The sequence below is a fragment of the Leuciscus leuciscus genome (assembly GCF_965113295.1).
Source record: "Leuciscus leuciscus genome assembly, chromosome: 12".
NCBI classification, from domain to species: Eukaryota; Metazoa; Chordata; class Actinopteri; order Cypriniformes; family Leuciscidae; genus Leuciscus; species Leuciscus leuciscus.
Genome location: NC_138736.1, coordinates 39,002,139 through 39,029,669, shown reverse-complemented (window position 1 = coordinate 39,029,669; position 27,531 = coordinate 39,002,139). Strand labels below are relative to the sequence as shown.

The 27,531-nt window shown below is 38.9% G+C and overlaps 1 protein-coding gene across 8 annotated transcripts in view; it reads right to left on the bottom strand.

Annotated features, from left to right (window-relative positions):
- ptk2aa (protein tyrosine kinase 2aa) overlaps positions 1-27,531 on the bottom strand; it is a 104,424-nt gene that overhangs the window by 36,936 nt on the left and 39,957 nt on the right. For 2 of the 8 annotated variants that reach the window (XM_082185441.1, XM_082185443.1), the window contains exons 3-8: positions 17,724-17,950; positions 11,039-11,205; positions 5,968-6,055; positions 4,249-4,328; positions 4,098-4,160; positions 891-945 (exon numbers count right to left, since the gene is read on the bottom strand). In XM_082185441.1, the coding sequence (XP_082041567.1) occupies positions 891-945; positions 4,098-4,160; positions 4,249-4,328; positions 5,968-6,055; positions 11,039-11,205; positions 17,724-17,950 (680 nt within the window). Of the gene's footprint in view, positions 1-890; positions 946-4,097; positions 4,161-4,248; positions 4,329-5,967; positions 6,056-11,038; positions 11,206-17,723; positions 17,951-21,594; positions 21,828-26,726; positions 27,282-27,531 lie in introns of those variants that run through there. The other 6 variants (XM_082185436.1, XM_082185437.1, XM_082185439.1 and 3 more) reach the window with 6 other exon arrangements.

The following is a 27,531-nucleotide window of genomic DNA, read 5'->3' as shown; positions in this document are numbered from 1 at the left end:
GATGTCTGACAGATGGCAGCGCTGATCATTCAACCCCATCTCTCACACGATCAGATGAGGTCTGCTCTATACGCTGACACTGGAAACTCTTTAAAACATTTTCTAGGAAGCGAACTGATTAAACGTTATAATCCGCCTAAATGAACAGCTCTCGGACTGATGACGACCTATGGGAACAGTGTTAGAAGCAGTGGATGATGGGTAACAATCTGGGGCGGTAAAGTAACACTTCTGCCCTGCCTACGTGCAACACACACACACACACACACACACACACACACACACACACACACACACACACGCACACACGCACGCACGTTTAAGGGTGACCCAGGGTAAGAGGACATCCCCACTATTTTACAGAGCATCTGTTTGCAGGGGTGTGTGGGATTGAGTTGCTCAACACTATTCGTATGCCAGCTGCACACACTGACACCATCCAGTTTAAAACACACATGAGGAGTTAACCATAACCAGCATTAAAGGGACAGGTCACCCCAAATCTTCAATTACTCTCCCTCATGCCATTCCAAACCCATAAGACCCTCAATATTTGTAATGAAATCAGAGATTTCTGTCCCTCCACTGAAAGTGTATTCACTCTAACGCTTCAAAAAGTGCATAAAGAGACTGTAAGAGAAATCCATATGGGAAAAAAAATGAAATATGAAACATTTTTGACTTGTTTTTATCTTAATAAACCAAATGGAGGCTGATTTATATACACACACTGAGAATGATTCATCTGTGCAAAATAACATGCATGAATTTGATTTCATGCCAACTTTAACACTAAGTATTCATCTCAAGCTAGAGGCATACTGAACCCAAATGGATGAAAATGTAAAACTCTATAACCAATGTGTCTGTAACAGAAATCATCCGCTCACCTTAACCGACTCCAGTAAACTTTTGGGGAAGAACCGTCGCAGTCCAACGTCCTTTCTGAAAAACAGAGCAGAAATCTCAGCGCAGATGCAATGATGTCATCGCAGTCTCAAAGACGGCCGAGCGCTTTTTAATATAGACATCTATGTTCATCTGGTGAACTGATCTCACTCCAGCTCTCCACGGGCATGTAGAGCTATAACTCTGGGACGGGTGGAAGGACATGTGGAGTTAATGAAGCAGTCTTCACAAACATCTTTGAAAACACCAGCATCACTCGTTTGTTGCCCTCATATACAGTACATGTGTAAAAAGATTATTACAACAATGAAAATCTCACGTCAACATCTAATATGTTTTTATAGACATGCTTTAAACACATCAACTAAATTTACTAAATGAATTCAACTTTTTCCTCGTTTTGTCTGGCCTGTATTTCCATCCTCTCACTTCAATGATTTCATTAAATAATTACGCATGTTTTGATGAAAACAAAATATATGGAAGATAAATAAGCGCTAGAATTTTGTTTTTAGTCGTCCTATAAATATTTTTCAATTTTATTTGACACCATTTACAATTAAAAGTCTTGAGGTGACCAGGTTATGCATCATATTTCTTCTTTTAAAGTAATAAAAATTCATCCAAACCTCCATTATCAAAATCATCCTTTCAAATCTCCTGTTTTTATCACTGTATCTTTTGTTTTGTATTTGTCAGAAGGAGCATGTCAAGCTTTTCACCACGATTTTGTAAAGAACTAAAATTGAAATAACAATATTTGACATTATTATATCCAATATATTAGACAGAAAGCCTATATTCTCTTTTTAAGAAGATGTAGTTTTTGTGTTCTCCTCTCAGGCTCTGTGAGCGAGCAGGACCGGGGATTTAAAGCCCAATAAAACCCAACAGTCCCTGATGATTGTTTCATCATTTAATCTAAATGGAAAGCGCTTCGGTTCAGCTTTGCTCAGATTTAACCGTGTGGCGGCTCGCCAAAAACAACTCGCCCATGTTTATGGGCCTCGCGAGCGACACATCAGTCGATACTTTAAACTGCTGTGCTGAACTTTTAGTCCAGAGAGGTTCCAGCTACTCTCTCGTTATCATGAATAACTCACACAGTTTACAGTAAAAGCACTAAATGACACAAATGCAAGTATGGGAATGATGCTATACAAATCCAACACACATGCTGAGTCCCAATTTGCATATGAACTGTCCTAAATCATGTTCAAAAATAGAATTAGTGTGAACGTCGTGTGTGTGTTGAAATGAGTATCCCAAAGATCTACTTTTTCCGGTTAGTGCAGATCCGTGCTCACTCTAACGGCTAATACTGCCCACTGTTCACTAGACGAGGATTCGATTAGAACTACAAACACAAATAAAAAGCATTTAAAAACTACAAACATGGCGGATGTGCGAGACCAATGGTTTAGTTAAAGGGGTTTGAGTGATTAATTATCAGTATCTAACCTGACAAAAAGATATTTATTCAACGTTATCCACATTATATTTAATCTGCAACAACATTGTTAACCTTTATAAAGATACGTCTGGTCATTAACTTTTAAATGCATCAAAACACATGAGGAGAGTCTCCGCATGAACGACCCACGACTGGCAGATCAACGTGCTGCTTTTTCTTTCCGATACAGAAGGATATTACATTCATTTGAATGTGGAGGATTTTAACCTACTAACCTATTTGCCTACTTTTCTACTACACACTCAAAAAGTATGGACTCTTTCTTCACAAAAACAGTACATACTTTTAGGGCCTAGTATAAGTATATGAACTTATATATGTGTATATATATATAATCATTGTATTTAAGCTAGTTGTCAAGGTACCTTTTCTTATTTTTATTTAGCTGAAAATTTTACTGAAATAAAAATTTATAATAATAAAAAATCGATTAAGACAAATTAAAACGAAACTGGATTATATAAAATAAAAACTAATTCTAAATATGAATTAAAACTATAATAGTATCTCAATGACAGTAAAATAACAGTGGTTCAGAGGTTAACCAGGGGTTAACCAGCTTCTGTCAGAGCAGCTGTCACTCAAATCAGGCTGGTGCTGTGATTGGTGCACTCTCTGCCCTGCCCCGCCCCCTGAGGGGCCAGAGCGCTGCTGTGTGACTGCGGGCGATCAGACGGAATGACCCGCAACTAATGCACACGTGTGTGTGTGTGTGTGAGAGAGAGTGTGTCAGTCCCGCTGAGATGAAAGAGTGACTGTGAGCGTGTGGCAGTGTCGTAGAAATTTTAAACTGTCTATTAAACTAACCATGTTTCTAACATCTAACCTTATTTAACATCTAACATTTGAGCAGGATGTACTGTACGAAACCAATGGAAAACTTTGAGTGTGTGCGTGTGTGTGTGTGTGTGTATAAATAACATAGTTTGGGAAATGAAACTAGACAGTCTGTTAGAATCTTGTGAATAACAAATGAAGTCATCATTAAATCAGAGTTTGCTTGTGCCAGTGACAGAGGGAAAAGGTTGGGGCTTTTGAACCAATTGAAACCAATCATATTGAAGGTGACATGTTAGTCTTATTTGTTTTCTCGATTCTATAAAAACTGTTGTATCTGTGTTTTCTGGTGGGATTCTCAATGGAATTTGTCTGAGATCCTCCGGCCTTGCTTCTTCTTGGGAGAGATTCCCTGAGAACTGCTCGGGAAGATCTCCTGGCCGTGATTAAAGGCATTTAAAGGACATTTGCTGAAAGTCTGTCTGTTATTACTGCTGCGCAGCAGATCAGTTTAGGGAAGCAAGTAAGTTAGAGTAAGAGACTCGGCCAGTTCTCGACGGAAGACGCAGAGAGCTAGAGTATAAAGGTTATTAAGTGTCGATTGGAAGACACTATGGGTGTCGATTTGCAGACGCTAGATAGTCAGGTTTTAGGGAAAAATCCACTACAGCAGTGTTAATTATAGTTACACAAACCAAAACAATAAAAAACATGTTCATTACTTGACACAATATAAACATTAACTGAAATAAGATGAAATATAAAAAAAAAATCATCTAGTTGCCAAGTCAGCTTTTCAGCTTTTTATTTATTTTGTCATTTTTAGATCATATTGGCTGCTAACCGTGCCGTTTCGGCCATTAGACTCTTCTAGATATGATATCCAGCATCATCTGCCATCCTGAAACTCATATATCCACTAGCTGTCAATACTCACTCTAAGAGTTCATAGTTGGATTTTTTATCCAGAGCGTTTCCTCTCATCTCTCTGTAGAATCTCCTGGAAAAGACAGAAGCACAGATGGATCAACACACGAGCTTCTGAACGTCGTGCTGAAACTCCGAGTCTGACAGGAGGAGGAGCGCACCTGATCTCCAGACACCCGAGCTTCAGGGCGATGTCCTGCTCCACCTGATCCGCCATCTCCAGCAGGTAGTCGTTCTTCACCTGTCCACAACATACACATTTATTGAGAACGCACACAAACATTTTGTGATTCACACAAGAGATTTTGACTGGATGGATGATGGATGGATGATGGATGACGGATGACGGATGGATGACGGATGATGGATGGATGATGGATGGATGATGGATGACGGATGGATTTTGTAAGTTGCGTTGGATAAAAGTGTCATACAGTTATGCATATGTAAACGAAATAAATAATTAAACTAATACCAAGCATTGTGTTTAACAGATCAATGTATAATATCATAATCTTTTTATTTATACATTTATATATATAATAATTTTAGATATAATTTTATAATAAAATAAAAAATATTGTTATACTTAAGTATTTAAGTATTTAATATATAGTATTTAATAAATATACTACATATTTTTCTTCATAACACAACATTATTATTTATTGATCAGTTAAGAATAATATGATGCATTAATTTTTATTTTATTAAATTTTTTATAGAATAATTTTAGACGTAATTTTTATATCAAACTTTTATTTGGTTTTATATTAAATTACAAATTTAATATAAACATGACTTTTTAAAAAACTTTTTCTATAAAAATTACATAATAATATGATGTACATGATAATATGTCATATAATGCAATTATTTTTAATAGTTAATATAATAGAATTTTGATATAATACATTTTTGAAAATGTATATACAAATATTTTTATATTAAATGATAAAGTATTTATGAATAAATTATATAATAAATATGCATTATATGACATATTATCATGTACATCATATTATGATGTCATTTTTATGGCAAAAGTACATTTATTTTTTTATTTTTTTCATGTTTATATTAAATTAGTTACATTCCATTATGAATTATTGATTGGTTGTGATGTAATAGTATGTTCTGTCATTAGAGTATCAGAGTCCGGGAGACTGTATCTCTGTGACTGATGATGTCGCTGAGAGCTCGAGCTGTTTGCTGGTTTATACAGCAGGTGTTCTGCTCCATCACTCATCACGGCCCGCACAATAATCCCGCCGGAACGTCCTTCTATTGTCCAGATGATGAACAGCCGTAATAAAACTAATCCATGATCCTCCCTGTCAGCGGGAACTCTGCTGGAGGATTGTGGGATATCGCGGTCGATGCTCTGATGTTGTTACCTATCGAGGCTTCTTGAATGACAGCGAATGGAACGCACACGCGCCACAAACCCTTTGACCTACTTTACACACACACTCAGAGAGACAGACATACACTCACATAGACAGACACAGACACACAGACAGACAGACAGACACACACTCACGCAGACAGACATACACTCACACAGACAGATATACACACACACACACACACACACACACTCACTCACACTCACTCACACAGACAGGCATACACTCACACAGACAGATATACACACACACACACACACACACTCACTCACACAGACAGGCATACACACACAGAGACATACACAGAGACACACAGACAGACGGACACACATTCATGCAGACAGACACACACACACACACACACACACACACACACACACACAAACAGACACAGACACACAGACAGACAGACACACACACTTACGCAGACAGACATACACACACACACACATGGGACGAGGGCACCTTCACCTGCTGATAAAAATAGTTGAGTGTCGGCTTGTCTTCAGCGAACTGATTGAGGAAGCCCTTGGGAAGGTAACGGATCCTCAGTTCATACCTGAGGAGGAGAGAGAGAGAGACACGGTGAGTAAAAGAGTCATGACAGAATAAGTCACCAATGTACACACACACACACACACACACACACACACACACACACACACACACACACACACACACACACACACACACACACACACACACACACACACACACACACACACACACACACACACACACACACACACACACACACACACACACACACACACACACATACATACACACCTGTGCTGCTAAGAGAAAGAATATCATCACCAAATCTCATATTTCACCCCTAAATCAATAGAAATAAATAAGGAACTATATTGTGCTGGAAATAAATTAAGCTTATTTTTATTTTTTTTTAAGACAGTTAAACACGATTTGATACTTTATTTACTCAAATTTTATTTATTTTTTATTTATTTATTTTTTACTTTGTTATTTTATTTTCACAATTGTTAGTATAATATAATAATAAAAAAAATTTTTTTATCTGCACTTAGATAAAGGTACTCAAAGCTTTACAAGAGATAAAAAAACAAAATAAGGTTAAAAAATTACTTTTTGTTATTTTGCCAAATTATATATTTACTTGTACTTGAATGTGTACTTGTATTAGAAATGTACGTATATTAAATATATATATACACAGTGTGTGTGTGTGTGTGTGTGTGTGTGTGTGTGTGTGTGTGTGTGTGTGTGTGTGTGTGTGTATATAGTACGAAGCAAACCCATTAGCAATACTAATGTACGGTTATTGTCATGCTTATGAAGGAAAACACAATGAAAACCTGAAAATGGGGAACATTAAACATTAAAAAGAAAAATGCAGACCTCATGACCTCAGCACACACATGATCCCGGCATAATCTAAACACTCAAACCAATCAATACTGGAGGGTTTATCCCTGAACACATGCAGCTGATCACTGCAGCAGAATGAAGCTCTCAGTACCGATACATGAGCCATGAAAAACCCATCATGAGCACAACACATAAATCACTGTCCAGCGCAGCGCTCAAATCATTACTGTTGTTTCCAGCGTCTACACTCGGATGCTTTTCCCAGTCTGTACAGCGTGGCTTCATGTGAAGGATTCAATCCTCTGCTGTTTCCAGAGGAAATGATCCTCCGTGGCTTTTCATGACTTCCTGGAACTCACTCAGGAAATGATCGAATCTCAGTTCCTGAGAAGTGGAGAAAGCAGGAGCTCAATCGCAATCCACACACTTCTACCACACACTAAAAAGCATGTCTGCTGGGAAAGCTGCTTGCTCTGGTGTTAAACTGGGAACATTTGTTCTCGACTTTTAGGCTCATAAAATTAAAACTGATCTAAAAACAGCTTAAAAAAGGGTTGGAAACCTGTATGGCAAAAAACTGTTTTTGTCTGGTTAAAAAAATATGTTGAGTGTATGCTGCTAAATATGTTGTAAATGGCACAAATAAATAAAACATATTTTTTCCAATTTAAGATAAAAGCATATTTTGCCTTAAAATATTTTTTAAATATTTTAAATGGCTAAATATATTAGAAAATGTACTTTAAAGGGGCAAGAAAATACATTTTGGGTGAATGCAAAATGTATTTTGGATGATCAATTCAAGTAAAAATATTAAATCAGTGGACAAAAAATAAAAGAGGAAATACAAGTAAACTTAGACATAAACAATATATACAATATATTATAATATAATATAATAATATTTTAATATTAAATAAAACTTAGACAAAAACAATATACAATATATTAGAATATAATATACTAATATTTTAATATTTAATATATTTATTTACGAAGAAACTATATTTAAAAAAATTTAACTAAACTACTTATATATAACACATTTTTATAATATTTAGATTTAAATATTATATATACATTCATTTAAGATGAAAATATATTACAAATGGCCAAAACATCTACAGTAGATATACGTTTCTATATATTCAAAAATATATCTGAATTTTCATTTGTTTTAACTGTATGTGAAATGTTTAGCACTTTGGGAATGATGGGTATTCCGATCCTGCGAGGCCTAATAATGAGGTAATGTTGTGTGCGGATGATTGGTTAACGCTCGTGTTTCTCTGTTGAGGAAATCAAAGCAGCGAGAGTCAGAGAACTAGATCCTCTCCCAACATGAGCTCATCTGCCTTACAGCGCAAATGATCCATCAACACCTCCGTAACACCAAAACAAGCCGTAAGCAGGATAGTTAGCCTGGATTCGGGATGACATCAGCAGTCTGACGCTTCATCCAGAGCATCATGTGACATCAAAGCATCCTCTCACATTATCTGATTACAGCTTCTGAGATTCACAAAAGCTCAGTCTGACAGTGACATATGAAGACCACACTCACATCAGAGGATCAAGAACACACATAACTCTCTGTAAAACGTCAAAACGGGAGTAATTTGTTGGGAAGGAATGCAGGAGGGAATCTGGCTGGGATTTCCCAGCGATTCATACCGGCTCTGAAGAGAGAAAATAAAGAGACTGAGGGAAGAAATTAGTATAAGTAGAAAATGTGATTATTGAGGATGTTTTGTTGTTTTTGTAAAGAAGTCTGTTATGCTAATCCAGCCCAAGGCGGCATTTAATTGATCAAGAAATACAGCAATATTGTGAAATATTATTACGGATCAACAGAAAGCTCAGAAGTTCCCACGTTTTACGCAAATTTCTCAGCTGGTGTACAAAAGTTTGCAGAAACTAAGTCAAACTGGCCCTAAACTTAAAACTAAAGGTTTTTATGAAACTAAAAGCAAGGTCACTTTTATATCGGGTCGATCTTGACCAGAAAACCAGATTTCATTCTGGCTATATGAGACTAGTCTACATCTGTCAAGACCTGGGGCCGCTTTCACAAAGATAGACTTTGACTATGGCTTAGATATAGTAGACAGTCAGACTTCAGATAGACATCCCGTTGCACAAAGCACTTAAGACTCTGACTTAAGTAGGACTACACTGCAATGCATTCTGGGTAAAATAAGACACTTTTCAAAACCAAAAACATGGCGGATCGAGTAAGCGCATTCAACCGCTCAGTGCAGTTTACCCCAGCGGAAGATATGTGTTTGTTGGAGGAGTATAACAGTTACAAGGACATTTTACTTGGGAAATTTAGCAGAGAATGTAGTAACAAGAAGAAATGTTTAATTTGGAAAAAGATTACTAAGACAGTTAACAGCGTTAATCCGACCGTTGAGCGGAGCGTTAAAGACGTACAGAAAAGATACAAAAACATGGTACAAGATGCCAAAAAAGAAATATTTAAGAGGAAATATCCAAAACCGGGAGGAGGACCCCAAGAGAAACTTAAAGACACCACTGAAATGGTGATGAACATATATGGTGGACAGTCGTCTGTGTTCTGGGGGATAAGCGGAGGACGGGAAAGTGAAGTGTGTGGCGTCCACATCGACGTTACCAGCGGAGTTCCCTCAGCCACTGACAGCAGCACCCCACTTTGTCATGAGGAAGAGCCAGACAGTCAAGAGGAGAATACAGGTAACAGCGGGTGTTAACGTCGTCAGCAAACCACAAATTATGAGCCATTTTCCCTTTTCTTTTGGATGTTTGTAATGGTTGCCAAGGTAACAGAGTCTTAGACCTAAGTTAGCCTTAGCCTTAGCCTTAGGTAAGGTGTCTAATTTTTTTGGTCTAAATTAAGTCAGTCTTTATTTTTGTGAAACAGTCTAACTTGCATTAGACCAGTCTATGAGCACATTTTAGACTTGTCTAACACTATAGACCGGTCTAAAATAGCTTTGTGAAACCGGCCCCAGGGCTGAGTTGATTGAGCAGGTTTTACACTGACCATCAAAAGCACAAATAATCTCCTCCTGAGCACTTTACGAGCGTCTCGGATCCCTAAACTGTGAGAGATAATCAAGCGTTTCTAACATAAAAACCACAGTGAGAAACAGCAGCTTGCACACAGCGCCGGAGAAAGCCGGATTTTAAATCACTGACTCTCTTCTCTCTGAACAAAAGCAGCTCGAGTGAATGGAGATGCAGCTGCTTCATGAGGCACACGGGCCTGGCCGGTCCGCTGATGCAGTGTGGGTAGAGACGAGGTGACATAAAATGCCATCTGTGAGGGAATTACTCACATCTATAAAGGCTCAAGCCCCTGATGAAATAAAACACACGGACACAGACAAAGAGAAGCGCAGCAGAAGGCACACACACATTTAGAGGTCGATGAATTCAAACACTCCTCCAGCTGTAATGACCATCACATGAGCATCTCACTGGCAAAGACCAGCCCTACACACACACACTCACTCACTCACTCACAGAATCATACACACACTCACAGAATCATACACACACTCACTCACAGAATCATACACACACTCACTCACAAAATCGCACACACACACACACACACACACACACACACACACACACACACACACACACACACACACACACACACACACACACACACACACACACACACACACACACACACACACACACACACACACACAGAATTGCACACACTCACTCACAGAATCGCACACACACACTCACAGAATCACACGCACACGCACTCACACAGCTACACACACACACACACACTCACAGAATCATACACACACTCACTCACAGAATCGCACATACACTCACTCACAAAATCGCACACACACACACACACACACACACACACACACACACACACAGCCCAATAACAGCCCAATAAACACACCAATAAACAATGGTGCACATAAACAATCACACTCAGGTTCCTCTGCTGGTTTCCGGATCAGCAGAAATCCCCCAAACCCAGTCAGAGCAGCGGATCCACCAGACCAGGCTGATGACCAGGAAACCATAATAAACATAATAAACTCTACACTATAAAGGCAGGTCTATAATGTTTTTTCAGCAGGGATCAAAGCTGAAATCGATGTACTACTAACAAAGATCTCTTTAAAGATGTTTTAGTTTGTTTAAATGTGTGTGAGCGCAGTACCTCCACTCGTCCTGCGGGCGGTTCTGCTCGTACTTCTCCCTCACGTGGGACACGCCCATGTCCGGGTGCAGCCAGTGGACGTCCCCCGACGGGCTGTGTGTGAGGCGCAGCCCGAAACAACACACCAGCTTCACTTTGTGGATGTCCACGATCTTCTGAATGATTCCCTGCAGACGCAAAACACACACACTTCAAGGTCATAAAAATCCCATAATACACGCCATACTGCGATATATAATCTGATTTACAGAACCGTAAAAATCCTGCGGGTGTTATTAGATGATTAGAGAGTGTAATGGATCCACCTCAACCTTCATGAGACTGAATATTCCCGTCAGACACACTATAACTGCAGTGCAGTCAGACACACCGTTCAAAACTACACCTGAGATCCAGGGCTTGGGTCAGTAACATTATTATTTTAAAGAAATGTAAAAAAAAAAAAAAATTCAATCATGAATAATTAGTTTTCTGGGTGTTTCACGCCTGATGTAATCTTGTCATGTCATGAAATATCTAATATTTTTTTGCTTATTTTAGGATTCCTGTCACATGACTTGATTTGTTTGACAAGAGTTTTTCCATATACTAAAAATATTTAAAATCAAAACTACGGATATTTTTTACTTTGTACCCCACAAATATATCAAATAAAATAAAATAAATACATTTTCAATTTACATCAGAGAAGAATTGCATATTTAATGTATTAATGTATGTCATTGACCCACACATGACACAGGCCCAGCTGACATTGTGATGAGGTCATAATCTGATAAACAGGATGTGAAAGTGATACGGTTGTCACGGAAGCTGGGCGGTTGCCATGGCAACGCCGTGGCCCTCACTGATTGGATTACGGAGCTGACGAGGGCTCTGACACACACACACACACACACACACACACTGAAATGGCTCACGACAGTGTTTCTGTGACTCTTTCAGGTTACACACTAAATGGATTACATGAACTCATAAGAGCAAAATAATACACTGACTCTAAATTAATAATTGAATCAGCTCCAATTCAGTTAAATAAATAAGATCTAATAGCATCCTAACATACACCAACATTTCATGATAATATTGTTAATTTTATATGTGAATTATTCTACTATTAAATGTATATAAAATAAATGTATAAATACAATAAATAAAATATAAATAAATAAATGTGAAAGAAGTGTTCTCATTGTTCACTGAAACTAAAACTATTAAAAATTGTTTTCGGGAACTGAAATAAAGCTGAAAAAAAAGCATGTAGTACAAATATAAATTTTACATTTCAAATCTTTAAAAAAATATAATTTAAAACTTGGATGGATGCAAACAAAAATGTATAAAATAATTATATTATTTAATAATTATATTATTAATAACCAATAAAATGTGGGATTCAGTGCAAAACAAATCAACATGTTACACTGGCATTAAAAAATGCCAAAACAAAAAAATATAAAACAACGGACAGCTTTGACCAAGTTATGCAGACTTGTGACATCAAATGAATTCTCCATAAATGCCAAACCTTGTGTCATATACAGTACAGTATATATTTCAATTTACCTTCAACTTCTGGTGTCTCTGTACAGACTTAATAACCCTAAAAACAGAGGCAGAGGAAGCAGACGCAGCCAGACGGCGTCTCACATCTCTCTCCGCATCAGAAACACAGTACTGAGACTACAGTGAGAAGATCGAGCGTTTCATCAGGCCTAGAAACTCACGCTGGCACTGCAGCCATAACACTGTATATTTATGATGGCAGGCTCTGGTGACTGAGTTTCAGGCCTGATATGATGGAGAGATTGACTAACGCTCAGTGTTGGCTTTTACCAGCATATAAACAGCGCTCAGGCCAGCTGGAACCGACGTCTACACGTGGCCTTCACATTACGACGGAGGGTTTGGCAAACCGGTGGTGTGCAGGAATAACAGAGCTGGATTTCCCACTGTGTACTGGCACTGGGAGCGCTTTAACATGCACTTTCTGTAAGATCTCGGCCTTTTAAAGGGCTGGTATAATGCCCTTTTCACAAGATGTAAAATTAAGTCTTTGATGTCCCCAGAGTGTGTATATGAAGTTTTACCTCAAAATACTCCACAGATATTTTTATATAGCATGTTAAAGTTGTCAATTTGAGGGTGAGCAAAAACGCACCGTTTTTGTGTCTGTCCCTTTAAATGCAAATGAGCTGCTGCTCCCGGCACAGGGGGCGGAGCTTCAAGAGCTTGTGTGCTTTTACCTCACACACACATGCACTAAAAATGTCAAAAACTTTTAGCCTTTTATGTTCAAAACGTCAGACAATGATGGAGAGACTCAAGAAGAAGAGACAACATGTAGAAGCAACAGGACATTTCTGAATGGTTAGTTGGTAAATTTATGTAGCTTATGTGTAGTTATCTTCTAGTCATTGATTAGCATATTCTGTCTTGATAATCTATAAATCGCGTTCCCGGGGGCGGGGTTTATGTAAATTCTAGTGTTTGTGATGTCACTAACCCGGGAGGAATGTGGTGTAGTCTCTACCAGCCGTTTGTTGTAGTCCTTAAAAAGCCATTTCTTTAAAAGCAAATCTCTCCCTTTGCTTTGAACTTTGAGCGTTGTAACTTTGCAGATGTTGTTTATGCTCAAACAGCAACATTACACACTAACTAAAGTTAGAAAAGTGAAATCATAATCAACCACCCTTTAAAATAAATCATGTTCTAGGAAAAGAGACTTATGAACCATAAAGATCAACTCAAGCACTTGCCATTGGTAAAAAAGAAAAAAGAAAAAAAAGATGCATATCACATCTCTAAAAAACAATGCACATGAAATTTAAATGAACATCCATTTTCTAATTGACTAGTCACCCCCCTTGAATATACAGAAGACGTGAGTGAAGTTAAAATGGATGACAAGCTTGTTGGTCTCGGCCTGTTAATCCAAGAGTGAAACAACAGCAAATCTCTCATTAGGATAATTAAAGTGCTTCATTCGGCCGAGTTTAATGAGATAATCACTGCGGTGTAGATCTGACACTCAAATTAATCTGTAAAAGAGCAACTATATGATACGTTAACATGCTTTACAGCTAAAAACTTATAGAATTATAAAATGGATAAATCCGGTTGAATTCATTACAAAAACATTCCCGCTGAAATAAAAGATTTTAAAACACTGCATTATATTTCTTAGCATAATTAAAACAACATGAACAAATTCACATACACTACAATCATAAAAATTGCAAAAACATCTGTTACTGTGCCTAGATATTAACAACCGTTCACTGTCTTTTCTATAAAAGTACCTTCTATTCATTTATAGAAGAACTTTCTATATTTAATTTCAGCAATGGTTTAAAATGTCATTTGTTGCTCAGCATCATTAGCATCACAAATAAGTTGCATGCAAATTGTCAATTAGAAGTTGCCATTCAGATCCTGCTTTGTTATTTTATATTTAGGTGTGAATGCTAATGCATTCAATTTATATTCATTTATTCACTAAGCAAATGCCCAAAGCAACTGACAAATAAAGAATGCTAATGCTAAAAAGTTTTCCTTCTCTAAAATATGCGAGTCATTTTCAGCAGAAATGACATGTTTGCACAATTTAATAGTCAAAGTTTTTAGATTCTCCATTCGTTCTTCCACTTTTTCATGCCATAAAATATTCCTCATTTTAATCTTCTCCAAATAAAATCCCTGCTGCTGGAAATCTGAACATCTGTGGTAAAGCTTGAAAAGATCCTGCATTAGAAATGCCCACTTCTGTCGCGATTAAACCACACACACAGTTTCTGAGCTTCAGGCTTGTTTAATCTGGACCTCAGCCAGACCTTTCCACATGTTCTCAATGATCAGAAGACAAACACTTTGTTCTTTGGACTAAGGCAAGGAAACACAGATGAACAGGGTGAAAATTGCAACTATTAAATTTCCCCATATTTCCCCAGTAGATAAAAGACAAATGTTATGTTTAATTAAGCTGTAAAGTTCGGTGTGTGTAAAGCTGCCGAAGTCTTACACTCACCACCTTTAAGATATGTATTGCAATTAAAATCTACAGATGCAAATAAATAAAATACAACAAAATAAACAGGATGAAAAATAAAAATACTAACTAAAAATGTGTATTTAATGGATGTTTTTTCCCCACTAGTCTATGGAAGCAAAATCTCAACCAATTTCATGTAGAGTGCATGAAAAAGCAATGCTTTTGCCTTAACATGCACTGAAATGTCTTCTTGTTGACTTAAAATCATCACACATTAAGACAGGTTGTGTCCAGACTGAGCGGGTGAGAGGTCACCAGAGACCATCCGATTCAGAGGACCAGCATGTTTAATCTTCCTGTGGATTTGAACACAACAATCCGCTTAACACACACACACACACACGCTGATCAATACAACTGCTGCGTCTCTAACAGAGTCGTCCATCTCGACTCGGTCCTCCAGAGTCTGAAATTAATTCAGAAAATTCAGAGAAAGCTGAGCTTCAGAAGGGCTTGTATGTTTCCTGAAGAGACACATTTACATGTCTGAACACACACCAGTGATGTCAGCAGTATTTGTCACCAAACCCATCCTGCAATTATGAATCAAAAGACTGTCGATAAAGTGGAAAAACACACTTTGATAGCTAGTTTGCTGCTGGTCTGAGACGGTGTACTTGCTCTTAAAACCTTGACCAAGCTGATCTTACTGATTAAATCCAGACAAAAGTTCAACCAAACAACCATCAAGACCAGCTAATGACTAAATAACCAACTCAAACCAGCCGGAAACCATGTAAAATCCTCAGGAAACAGTTTTATCTGGATTTGTTAGTATGAAAAAGATTCTACCGGTAATAGAAAATACGTTTTTTATAACTACAAAAATTATTATATGTTTATAATTGATATAATTATAGCTTAGGGTTGTGCCGATGGACGATATCATCGTCCATCGTGATGGCTGACCGACATCACGATGGTGAGCCACCATCGTGATGCCACGCCCCCCACCCTGTCAGACCAGCCCAGTCTCACGGCAGTTCGTGTTCGTGTGTACACCAGTGGTTGGGAACCTGGCTCTCGAGCCACACCTGGCTCTTAGGCAAAAATCATGTGGCTCGCAAGGTCTCTCACCCTTTACCAACGAACGATAAAAAAATTAAGACGTGTGTGTTCAGTGCTGTTCGCGAGTGTCACGAGTCACCACAGCAATCAACTAACCGCTTACGTTTCTGTGGTAACCTAACAGTTACAGCTCCTGCACTGGGATTCAAGCAGCTGCTGCTTGTTTAAGGTGATGGCGAAAATCATTTTAGAACAGCAGCAAAAATGTAAAAGTAGGCTATATAAACTTTAATATATCCTTTTATTGAAACGGGTGCTTTACTGTTGAAAGAGACATTTCGAAACATTTCACCCGCTGGCCGCTGGTACTTTCACTTTTGCCGCAGAGACCCTTTATGTCCTATAAATGTGTCGTATTGTTGATAATCCGTGCAGATTTCAGTTGACGATTCTGTTTAAAGTTATTAATAATAAAACATGAATGAATGAGAAAGAAAAGAGCAGGATGTGCGCGATAAGTCGCTAAAGAGAACTGAATTGTACTGACAGGATGCTGTGCGCGCGCTCCGAGCGCAACACGGACAAGCATATAGTCTTTCGGTTGCGAGCCTAAACGGCCAAATAAACATATAAATATTTCAAAATGCCAAGCCGAGTATTCCCGTGGCGTAAACACAGTAGAAGTAGCTTCTCTCTCTCTCTCTCTCTCTCTCTTCGTGATGGTCAGCACGATTCCGTAGCATCACCATCGCGATGTTTTACTGTAAACATCGTCAACTGCCAATTTAGGGGACATCGCCCAACCCTATTATAGCTATGTATTATTTAAAGTTCCCCTGTGGTGAAAATCCAGCTTTAAATGTTGTTTATATGTCTGTCGTGTTTTTAATAGGCTTTAAGACAAACCATGTGTAAATTCATAAGTCGACACCATTGCTGAGTATTTTCTCCTTAAAACTGCAGTGAACCAAAGACAGTCTCAAACACACGCTTTGAAATCGCTGGTGTTTCTGACGTCACAAACTACCTTGTAACCAATCAGATCAACGTGTGATCGTCAACCAGTGGATCTCTGAGCTGAGTGAGTGAGTGGAGGCGGGGCTCATTTACATATTCATAGAACTGCGAATACTAAATGAGGCAAGGGTGTTGAGTTACATTCAAGATATTTAAAGGCAGGAAGAAAGTTTTTCAAGGAAAAAACGTTTAAATGTCATTTTGGTGATCAAAGATGAGTTTTATGGGATTTATGGGACTACAGGGGGACTTTAAATTCCAAAAATACAGATGATAAAGTATTTATACATGAATGAATGCAGCATTTGCTGTACTGAATTAGATTTTATGATGATTAAAAAAATAAAAAAAACATTATCTCTGGATATGATGATTCTCATTGCATTGATACAGTAATGAGAAACTAACTAAAATCATCAATGAGAAACAGCCAAACAACTATCTAGACCTGCTCAAGACCAGACAATGACTAAAAAATGTCAAGCTTGGACCACCTTAAAACCATGTAAAACCCTCAGAAACTGGTTATAAAACGGCAGTTCTAAAAGCTACAGATACTGATGCACAAAAGGAGGACACTAAACAGGACTCATGTGACCTTCTTCTTACCCTGACGTCAGTTGCGTCTCCATGTCGGATGTTGCTGGACCAGGTGCTGCGCTCGCTGTTACTCTCAAAGTGATGGAAGACCTTCAGGACCCTGTCCGGGGCCCCGGGGGCCCGCTCTGGCCCCGCACTCAGACGGGCCTTTGCCCCGGTGCCCAGGGTGTAGTTCGGGTTGGGCTCCAGGTATGCCGTCGCCATGCCTTTGTTGTGCGCTAAGTGTCTGTCATATTCTGTGCAAAAAACAAGAGGAAGGGGAAACTGGTTAGGGTCATTTTGATATAAAAAATTCAATCAAAATGGCAATCAGGCTTAGTGCGATTATCAAATCACAAAGGCAATGATTTAATGAAATAAACACATGCGCTGCATCTTTCAGAGTGAAGCGCGGCACTGTGTTTATTTACACGTGAGCGGCTCATGATCCAATTCTGAGTGTCTCGGTTCACAGTAAACGCAGTAAAACCTCATCTCTGAATCTCTGAAATAAAAATCAACAAAAACTATATGGATGGACAACTATAAAATAATAAAAATGAAAAAATACACCACAAAATTCCTAAATATTTAACTACAATAAACATGAAAAAGTATTCAAAATATTAATAAAAACTCTCTTAATTATAAATAAACAACACTGTTACAAACAAGCACCGCAAACCTGAAAAAAAGCATTTTAAATCGAAATTTTTAATTTTTGTATCAATTCGATTTTTTTGCCCAAAATTGTGCAGCCCTATTTAGTCCTTCTACACGAATTACACAGACAATAAAAACGGACATTGCTTCCAAAATAAAATATGCTAGCGTAGGACTTTCTAACAGCATCTCAGTGTTTCTCACACTTCTTATATAATCTGAGGACGTTTCTCATTCTATCTCTGTGTGTGAAGCGGTTCGAGAGCCAGACAGTGAAATATAGCGAAGTGCGAACATGATAAATTTAAGAGGCGTTATACAGGAGCAGATGAATCGCCAGACACTTCGCAGATGGAGAGCAAATCAGTTTCCATTTAACTGCTCATGGTTACATCAGGGTTAACAGCCTGATGTGTGAAAACATGAGTGAGCCTCGTCTAAGGAATACACGTCTCTCCAGCTGGTTAAAGCTGGTCTGGTTCAGCTGGAGGCGCTGTAGTAGGGGTGGTTAACTCCACACTCAGTATTACACTTGTAACAGACATGTTTTACTGCTCTATTCTGTGCAAGTATTTTATGTATAATAGAGTTTCAATTGGTCTACATGTTTCCTAGTCCATTTTATTCCTCTTAACATTTTAAGTGTGTATGTCTTTAAGACAGTTGGAGTTACCACTTGCGGACTCACCTTTCCACACCACTTCAAGCTTTTGGATTATCACTACTTTTGGACTGTATCTACTCTGGTGGACGTAACATTGGGACGCTTCAACACACAAGGATTCTTATGGACTGTTTTATGGTATGGTGCGATTGACTCTATGCTTTTGACAGCCTGGGCCCTATCTTACACCCGGCGCAATGCAGCGCCAAGCGCGACAAGTGTTTTTCTAGTTTCAGCCTGACGCAGTTATCATTTTCACGTCCTGCGCCACGTTGTTTAAATAGCAAATGCATTTGCACCCATCTGTGCGCCCATGGGCTACTGGTCTGAAAACGAGGTGTGTGTTCTGACGCATTGTTGGTGTGTTGCTATTTTGAGGAACTGAAAACTGGTCTAAAGTCAATGGCGCAATATTTTTTTGGGTTATTTAAAGAGTTAGTAATGTGTTGTGTGCGTATAGGCGGGTCCACAACGCGCGTACACTCTGCTTATTACACAGACAGGGACGCAAAGCAGCACACAAACATGCCAAATATTTAAAATAAAAGGATTACAAAGTAAAAGATTATTATTGTGTACATAAAGATATGGTGAATCCGGCTTGTCCCGTAGATGATCTGCTTTCTCACTTTTACCTCGCGCACAAGCAGATCCATTTGCGCTCTGGAGACGCGGTCGCTCTTTCCACTATCAAGTTCCGTCAAGTAAATAGTGAATCTGCCATGGCACGAGCGCAACTGGCATTTAAAGGGAAAGGGAGATGAGACTGATTGGTTTAACGCACGTAAATCCCAAAACACACCCATTACTCATTAAGAGAATAGGGACCCTTTTAGACCATGCGCCGGGAGCGCCGACCATTTTTCCCGTCGTTAAACTAGCAAAAGAGGATTCGAACACGCCCTAAGTGCACTTGCGCTCGGCGCTTTAGACCATGCGCTAAGATCGTTAAAATAGGGCCCCCTGAGTTTTCCTGGTTTTATAGTGTTGTTTTAAAGTCTCTTATGAAGATTGTAAATACACCGTTCTTATCCACTTTAACCTCAGCTGCGTCTCATTCTTCCAACACCCAATTCCTCACAATCTGACCCCAGTTTTAACTTTTGTAATCTCAACCTAATTGGCTGAATGTTACAAACTAACCAGCTAACATTTCTGCTGAAAATCCATCCATACATTAAACTCCACGACACAGGCAGGAGAGATGCTGGGAAGGACTGATGTGATATTCCAGCAGATCGCAGCACATTCCTCTCGGCAGCATTCCAACAATCCCAGACATCCGCTTATCTGACGCTTATCACCATCACAAATATGAAACACACCCATGACAAAGATAAACAAACGTGCAAGAACAAACACACACACACACACACATATCAGGACAGTTACGCAAGACAGTGTGTTTTCCATTAGTTGAACATGAAAAGTAGTAAAAAATGATGAACCAGGAGTCTTCCTGCTAAACCTTCTAATCCTGGGAATTGCTGATTTTTACCATAGGAAATTATTCAGATTCATTCTTCAGTTCTCCAAATTGTTTGGAAAACACATTTACGGTAAAGAATTTACAATGGAAGTGCAGCAGGAGAGCTGACAAAGCCTTGGATTATTGAGTAAAACACAGGGTCTAAACTTTAAAGGGTCTAAGTCAGGTCACCATTATTTCTATAGATATATTGTTTTCTACAGAGAACCCAGGCTCAGTCGGGGGACCAGTCCTACTCTGGCCTAGATAAACGAACACAGTGTGATTTATTTAATGACAGACTAATGACAATCATCAGTGAGAAACTAACGAGAATCACAAACCATCTGGACACATTACAGTAATGCGAGCTGTCGTGAAAATAATGTCACAATGCAATTAAATCATAATGGCTGTCATGAGATTCACCCTGATGGTGAAAGGAGGCTCTTATTATTGGCTTCATTTCCTAAATACAACATAGCATGGCTTTCTTTTAGTTTAGGGGTGAAATATGAGCCAGACATGAACTTGAAAGGCACACATCAAAGTGTCAGTGAATGAGCAGTTACACTCTCAGAGTCACGTATGGCACAGAGATCTGACACACACACACACACACACACACACACACACACCAGCAGACACTGACACCATCCAAACACACCGCAGTCTGTCTGCTTCATACATCATCAACAAACACCAAAACATCACACACATTCAGAAGACGCTTTAGACGCCAAAGTTACTCACTAAACTCTTACTACAAGTTGAAACAAATAGATCAATGTATTAAAAATGTCACAGTGTTAGACTTGGTAGGAAGTCAAACTAACGAATGACTGACTTACAGTAAATCTAATTTAATATAAAAACATATATACACATTACACATTTTTAGTATATATATATATATATATATATATATATATACACATACATATACACACACATACACCTCTCTCTCTCTCTCTCTCTATCTATGTGTGTGTGTGTTTCAAAACTAAGATTTTGAATGTTTTTAAAAGAAGTGAATACATACATCTCTCTAAAGCCAAATAAAAAATTACGAGCATGAGAGCGGCCCGTGGACACGACCATCCTACCTGTGAGTAGAAACGGCCAGCAAACACACGGTACAGCGAAGTCATGCGACACACATCCATCTCTGTCGGGGAACATGAGGGAGCCGTGCGGCGAACAGAAATCCCCGGCACACGTCTGTGCCTGTAACGGGTGTGTGATATCTGACACGACGCGCTTTACCGTCACACACACGGGTCCAGCCTCTCTCCTCTCACACACAGTCTCATCGCTACAGTCACGGCCGAGTGTGAGTCATGTTCACCTGTTCACCACTCATTTTCCACAGACTCACCTGGCGTCCAGGTGTGCGGGGGCGTGGCTTAAGGCAGGACACACCCCTATATCCATTTTAACAATGAACACTAATACTGAATGGCTCATTCAGGACAAAGAGATATACTGTACAAGCTCTGCTTCAAAACATAGTGTTGTATACTCTCTACATAGGTAGCTACTTTCTATAATGATGGGAACGCTCTACATAGGCAGCAACATACAGCAAAAGAAAAGTACTTATAGTCAAAGAGAGATGCGATATGAAAGACATGACTCACAACTGAGTCCAATAGAGTTTGATTTTAACATAAATCTTATATGCATGAAAATACAAAGCCACACAAAATTTTGGATGAAACTTTTTTTTTATTAGATTTCTATAGCATTGAACAAAACGTAATTAAAAATCCACAACAGGAACTTACTATAACTTTTATTTTTTTATCTATTTAAAATGCTAAATAAACAAAAAAATAAATATAAATACTAGATCTGTTACGTTGCTGCTGTAAGTATGCAAGATATTACCAGATACACAGACACGCTGCTGTGAGCATGTAAGATGCATAAATAGACGTTCATAAATCCCGTAGCAGATCTAGGCAGGTGGAGCTGGGGGAGGTGGAGGGGTTCACAGGAACTCAGACCAGACCATTTAAATGTTGAGTAAGCAATCTCATTGGCTGCAGGATCAGCTTGTGATTGGGAGCCAATCAGCTTGTGTCATGCAGTAACGATGTGATTGCTGGCAGATTGCATGTAAAGGATCATCAGCCTGAGCCATCTAGAGTTTCATGACTGAACTAGATACGCCATTGAATACTGTTGGCTCGAAAAATTGCCTGTGATTTTCTTTATTTATAAGTTACTTTGGATAAAAGCATCTGCTAAATGAATAAATATAAAGGTTTAACCTGGTGCAATGCATCTCTCTGGTGACAGATTAGAATATTATATGGGTTTGGAGGGACTATCGGTGAGTAAATAATGACAGAACTGTCATCTCTGGGTGAATTTGATTTCCCATAATGAAGATACTAAAATAAAAGGCAGCACAGAGATGGCCATGTCATTGTGAATAAAATGGGCAATGCTGAAGGAAATCTCTTCACACCGCAGTGACCGCAGCCGTATCTGAATATAGCATCTCTAATGACTTCACAATCTTAAATGTCACGGTTCGGTCTAATTCAACTGCTCTGCAGCCAAAGACCGCATCGACACAGTCTGCCCTGTGAAAATGAGTCATTTCAGGCGATTGCATGAAGATTTCACTGAATTTCCGTCATCTAGGAGTAATGAGTCATTCCTGACAGCATGAGACTAGTCTCTGAGCGAAAGAAAATGCTGAGTTTGCAGTCGGACAACATGAGGAACCGTCCACTAACAAGCTGAAACCATCCGGTGGAACAGAGATGATAGGGCCACGTCATGCTGTCACTCAAAGAGACCCACAGATATCCCAGCATGCACCCGCAATGAACACAGTGACTCAGAAATGAGGAGAGGAGAGCCCAGATGAGAGCAAAAGAAGAGAGTATAGGAGGTGATATGAAAGCAAAAGAGACGAGAAGAGGAGACTAGACTATAAGAAAGCAAAGAAGAGATGAGAACAATGAAGAAGAAAAGAGATTAGATGAGATGAGAGTAGAACAAAAGATAGGCTACAAGAGTTGAGAGTAAAAGAGAAGAGAAGAGATGAGATGAGACTAGACAAGAAGAGACAAGAAGAGACGAGAAGAGATGAGATGAGACTAGACAAGAAGAGATGAGACTAGATGAGAAGAGAAGAGATGAGATGAGACTAGACAAGAGGAGACGAGAAGAGATGAGATGAGACTAGACAAGAAGAGATGAGAAGAGATGAGAAGAGACGAGACGAGTTGAGAAGAGACGAGATGAGACGAGACAAGAAGAGACGAGATGAGATGAGAAGAGACAAGAGATGAGATGAGAAGAGAAGAGACTAGAGAAGAGACTAGACTAAGAGATGAGAAGAGACTAGATGAGACTAGACAAGAAGAGACGAGGCGAGATGAGAAGAGAAGAGACTAGAGAAGAGACTAGACTAAAAGAGATGAGAATAGACAAGAAGAGATGAGAATATACAAGACAAGAATGAGACAAGAAGAGTCAAGATGAGAAAAGACGATAAGAGTGACCTCAAGCGACCTCTGAACACACAGATCCTCTCATCACACTGAACGCATCACCCGCATGTTAACATGCTTTGCACATCCAAATGTATTTAAATTAAGTGGGAGGGACCAGACCGACAACAGCTCAAAATGTCTCATGTTACAGGAGTGAAGGTCCAGCAGGAACACAAATCCCTCTAAAAACACAACATCCATCCAGAGAAACACAACATGAGCTGAACATGTTAAACCACATTATATCTGACCCTCAGTGACTCCAGCATGCATTAGATCTTCCATTAGTGTCTGAAGCACGTAACCTGCTCTTCAAGGGTCACAGATTATCTCTATGCTTGAGCTATGGGGCCCTATTTTAACGATCTGCATATGGTCTAAAGCGCAGGGTGCAAGTGCACTTAGGGCGTGTTCGAATCCTCTTTTGCTAGTTTAACGACGGGAAAAATGGTCGGCGCTCCCGGCGCATGGTCTAAAAGGGTTGTCCCTATTCTCTTAATGAGTAATGGCTGTGTTTTGGGATTTACGTGCATTAAACCAATCAGAGTCTCATCTCCCATTCCCTTTAAAAGCCAGTTGCACTCGCGCCATGGCGGATTCGCTTTTTACATGACGGAATTTGATAGTGGAAAGACCGAATGTGTCTCCAGAGCGCAAACGGATCTGCTCGTGCGCGAGGTTAAAGTATCTTTATGTACACAATAATAATCTTTTACATTGTAATCCTTTCATTTTAAATATTTGGCATGTTTGTGTGCTGCTGTGCGTCCCTGTGTGTGTAATAAGCAGAGTGTTGTGGACCCGCCTATAGGCGCACATTACTAACACGCTCTTTAAATAACAAAAATACTGTGCCATTGACTTTAGACCAGGTTTTAGTTGGTCAATGGCTCAGTCTATTTCAGTTCAAATGCATTCGCTATTTAAAAAACGTGGCGCAGGACGTGAAAATGATAACTGCGTCGGGCTGAAACTAGCAAAAAACACTTGCATCGCGCCATGCTGCATTGCTCTGAGTGTAAGATAGAGCCCATAATGTGTGTTTTTGTGCATTCTGGGTCTCATGCGAGTCCATCTATGGATATAGTCCATATTTCCCAGATACTGCTGGTTTAATTTCTGGTTTAATCTTACTAAAGTATGGTTGACTGATAGTCTGATGTGAACTGCACACAAAAACTGCAAGATCGCTCCCAAAACAGCAAGCTGATCAGATCTCAGTGTTACAGGTTTGCATGGGTCCGCTGGGAAACATTAATGTTTACAACATCTCCTAAACAACTCCTAAAATGACACTTCTGAGGAAAAACACAAATTTGACAAGGATGTTTTTTGTGTGTGTTTGAGGCACTTAGTATCAAACTCAACAATATTTCCCCTGTATATTCTTCTCTGTTCTTAGAGATGTCTTCAGATTTACCCGCCCCTCACCATCATGATATCAAGAGCAAACTGTTTACCAGTATAAACATCAACAACAACAAAAAATAGTAGACCAAAACTAGTCAAAAGTCAGACAACACAAGATCATACAAGCATATACTGTATATACACAGTAGCAGAGTATCCTGCAGAATTCATCTTTTTAAGTGCCATTTCAATTTTCACAGTTTTTAGTTTTAAATTAATGCAATATTTCTTATTAATTGCACCAAGTGAAATTGTGAAAAACCAGTGATAAAAAAAGATGCAATCATTAACAACAAATTCTCCTGAAGGTTTTACCAGTAAAGTAAAGAGGTTTTTAGCATGAGATGGATCATGAAAACGATACTGTCAAACAAGTGATCAAGATGCTTTCTCTTTAAAGTTGTCTCATAAACAATGAACTAAAGCATGAATGAACTCAATAGGAATGAATAGTTGGAACTTAATCATTTGATAATAATCATTTGATCTGTTCATTGCACTGAGCCGCAGCAGAAGAATCAACATTGAGTGATGAAATATTGCCCTACAATTAATTTAACCAGGAACTGAAGCAGGTAAATTCAATCAACCAATTAAAAATAATTGCCATTTTCAAATCAAATTTTCTCTCTTTATGATTCCTTGGATGAACACACATGAAAACACTGAAGACACACACACACACACACACACACACACACACACACACACACACACGAGTCAATGAGACTGTTTGTCCCGTCAGTCACACACGAGTCAATAAGATTAAGACTGAATGAGTGTCTGACTATAGGACAGCATCAAGAGCAGGTGCTTAACACACACACACACACACACACAGAGAGAGAGAGAGAGAGAGAGAGTCATGAAACAAAATACCATTGCCAAAAAAATCATGAAAAAAAATCATAATGAATTGCTGTAAAATTAATTATTAATGTTCTATAATTCCTTTTTGTAAAATGAGAAAAGCATTGGCTAAACATATTAATGTAAAATTAATGTTTTATATTTTTAAGAATGCAGTTTTAGTGTGCTTTTACTTCACAGTGTCATGTACGGTATGATATGTCAAATAAAATAATAACAATAAAAAATGTAAAAAGATTTAATTAAATAAAAAATAAAAATAAAAATAAAAAAATAAAAACATTTATCAAAATAAACACTAATGCTTGTGCCAAAATGCTTTCAACTACCAAAATATGACACTTCAAACTCATCCGCACAACCAAACCCCCCCCTAAAACCCACATATGCACACAACACACACACACACTCCAGCATTAGACAGCAGTGAACAGACAGTGTACCTGCGGCCCAGCACAAGGGGAAAGCACTGCAGCGTCTCTTCTCCATGTAAGCGTCAGACTGTCTGTCTGAGCCCGTGGAGAGGGTCAGCCAGCACCCGCCGCTCTCAAACACCCTCATGGGAACCTGTCCTGACACACACAGACACCGGCCTTTGACTGCAGATAATCCACCTTCAGACACACAGATCCGGTCAGATCTATCCACCGGAGGAAGCCCTCGATGCCAACACAAATCCTGCCCTGATGCCTGGCGCTCACAGGAGAAGCCTGAAGTCATCAGTGATCAGCTCTCAGGGAGGAGACAGATGGAGAGTGTGTGTCGCTCTGCCTCACCGAGGGGAATGAGCCGTGAGTTCGGGAAGGCCAGTGCAAAGCTAGAGGGGGAGGAGCCACTGCAAACTAATTAATATGCAAATCCCACACTCATTTCCTTCAACAGTGGCTGTTTACCAAGTCAACCACGACTGCAAATCACTGCTGACCTGCATTGTCTCTGCTAGAGCCTTTTTACTGCCTCGGTCCCCAAAACGCCCTTTTGTGTTTCCCAGCATGCTCACTGCTTATGTTCTTTACACTACAGCTCTGAACCAAACACTAGTGCGCTGCCATGCTGTTTACTGCATTACATGGGCAGAGGATTTTTAAGGGGCCGTTCACAAAGTTCTTTGTTATATTTTTATTATTAGTCTACTTACACAGAGAGTTTTTTATTGTAAAAAATAAATAAATTAATGAATATAATAATAATTATTTGAAAATTGCATTTACACAAATAATGATTATTATTTCTATTATTATAAATGCA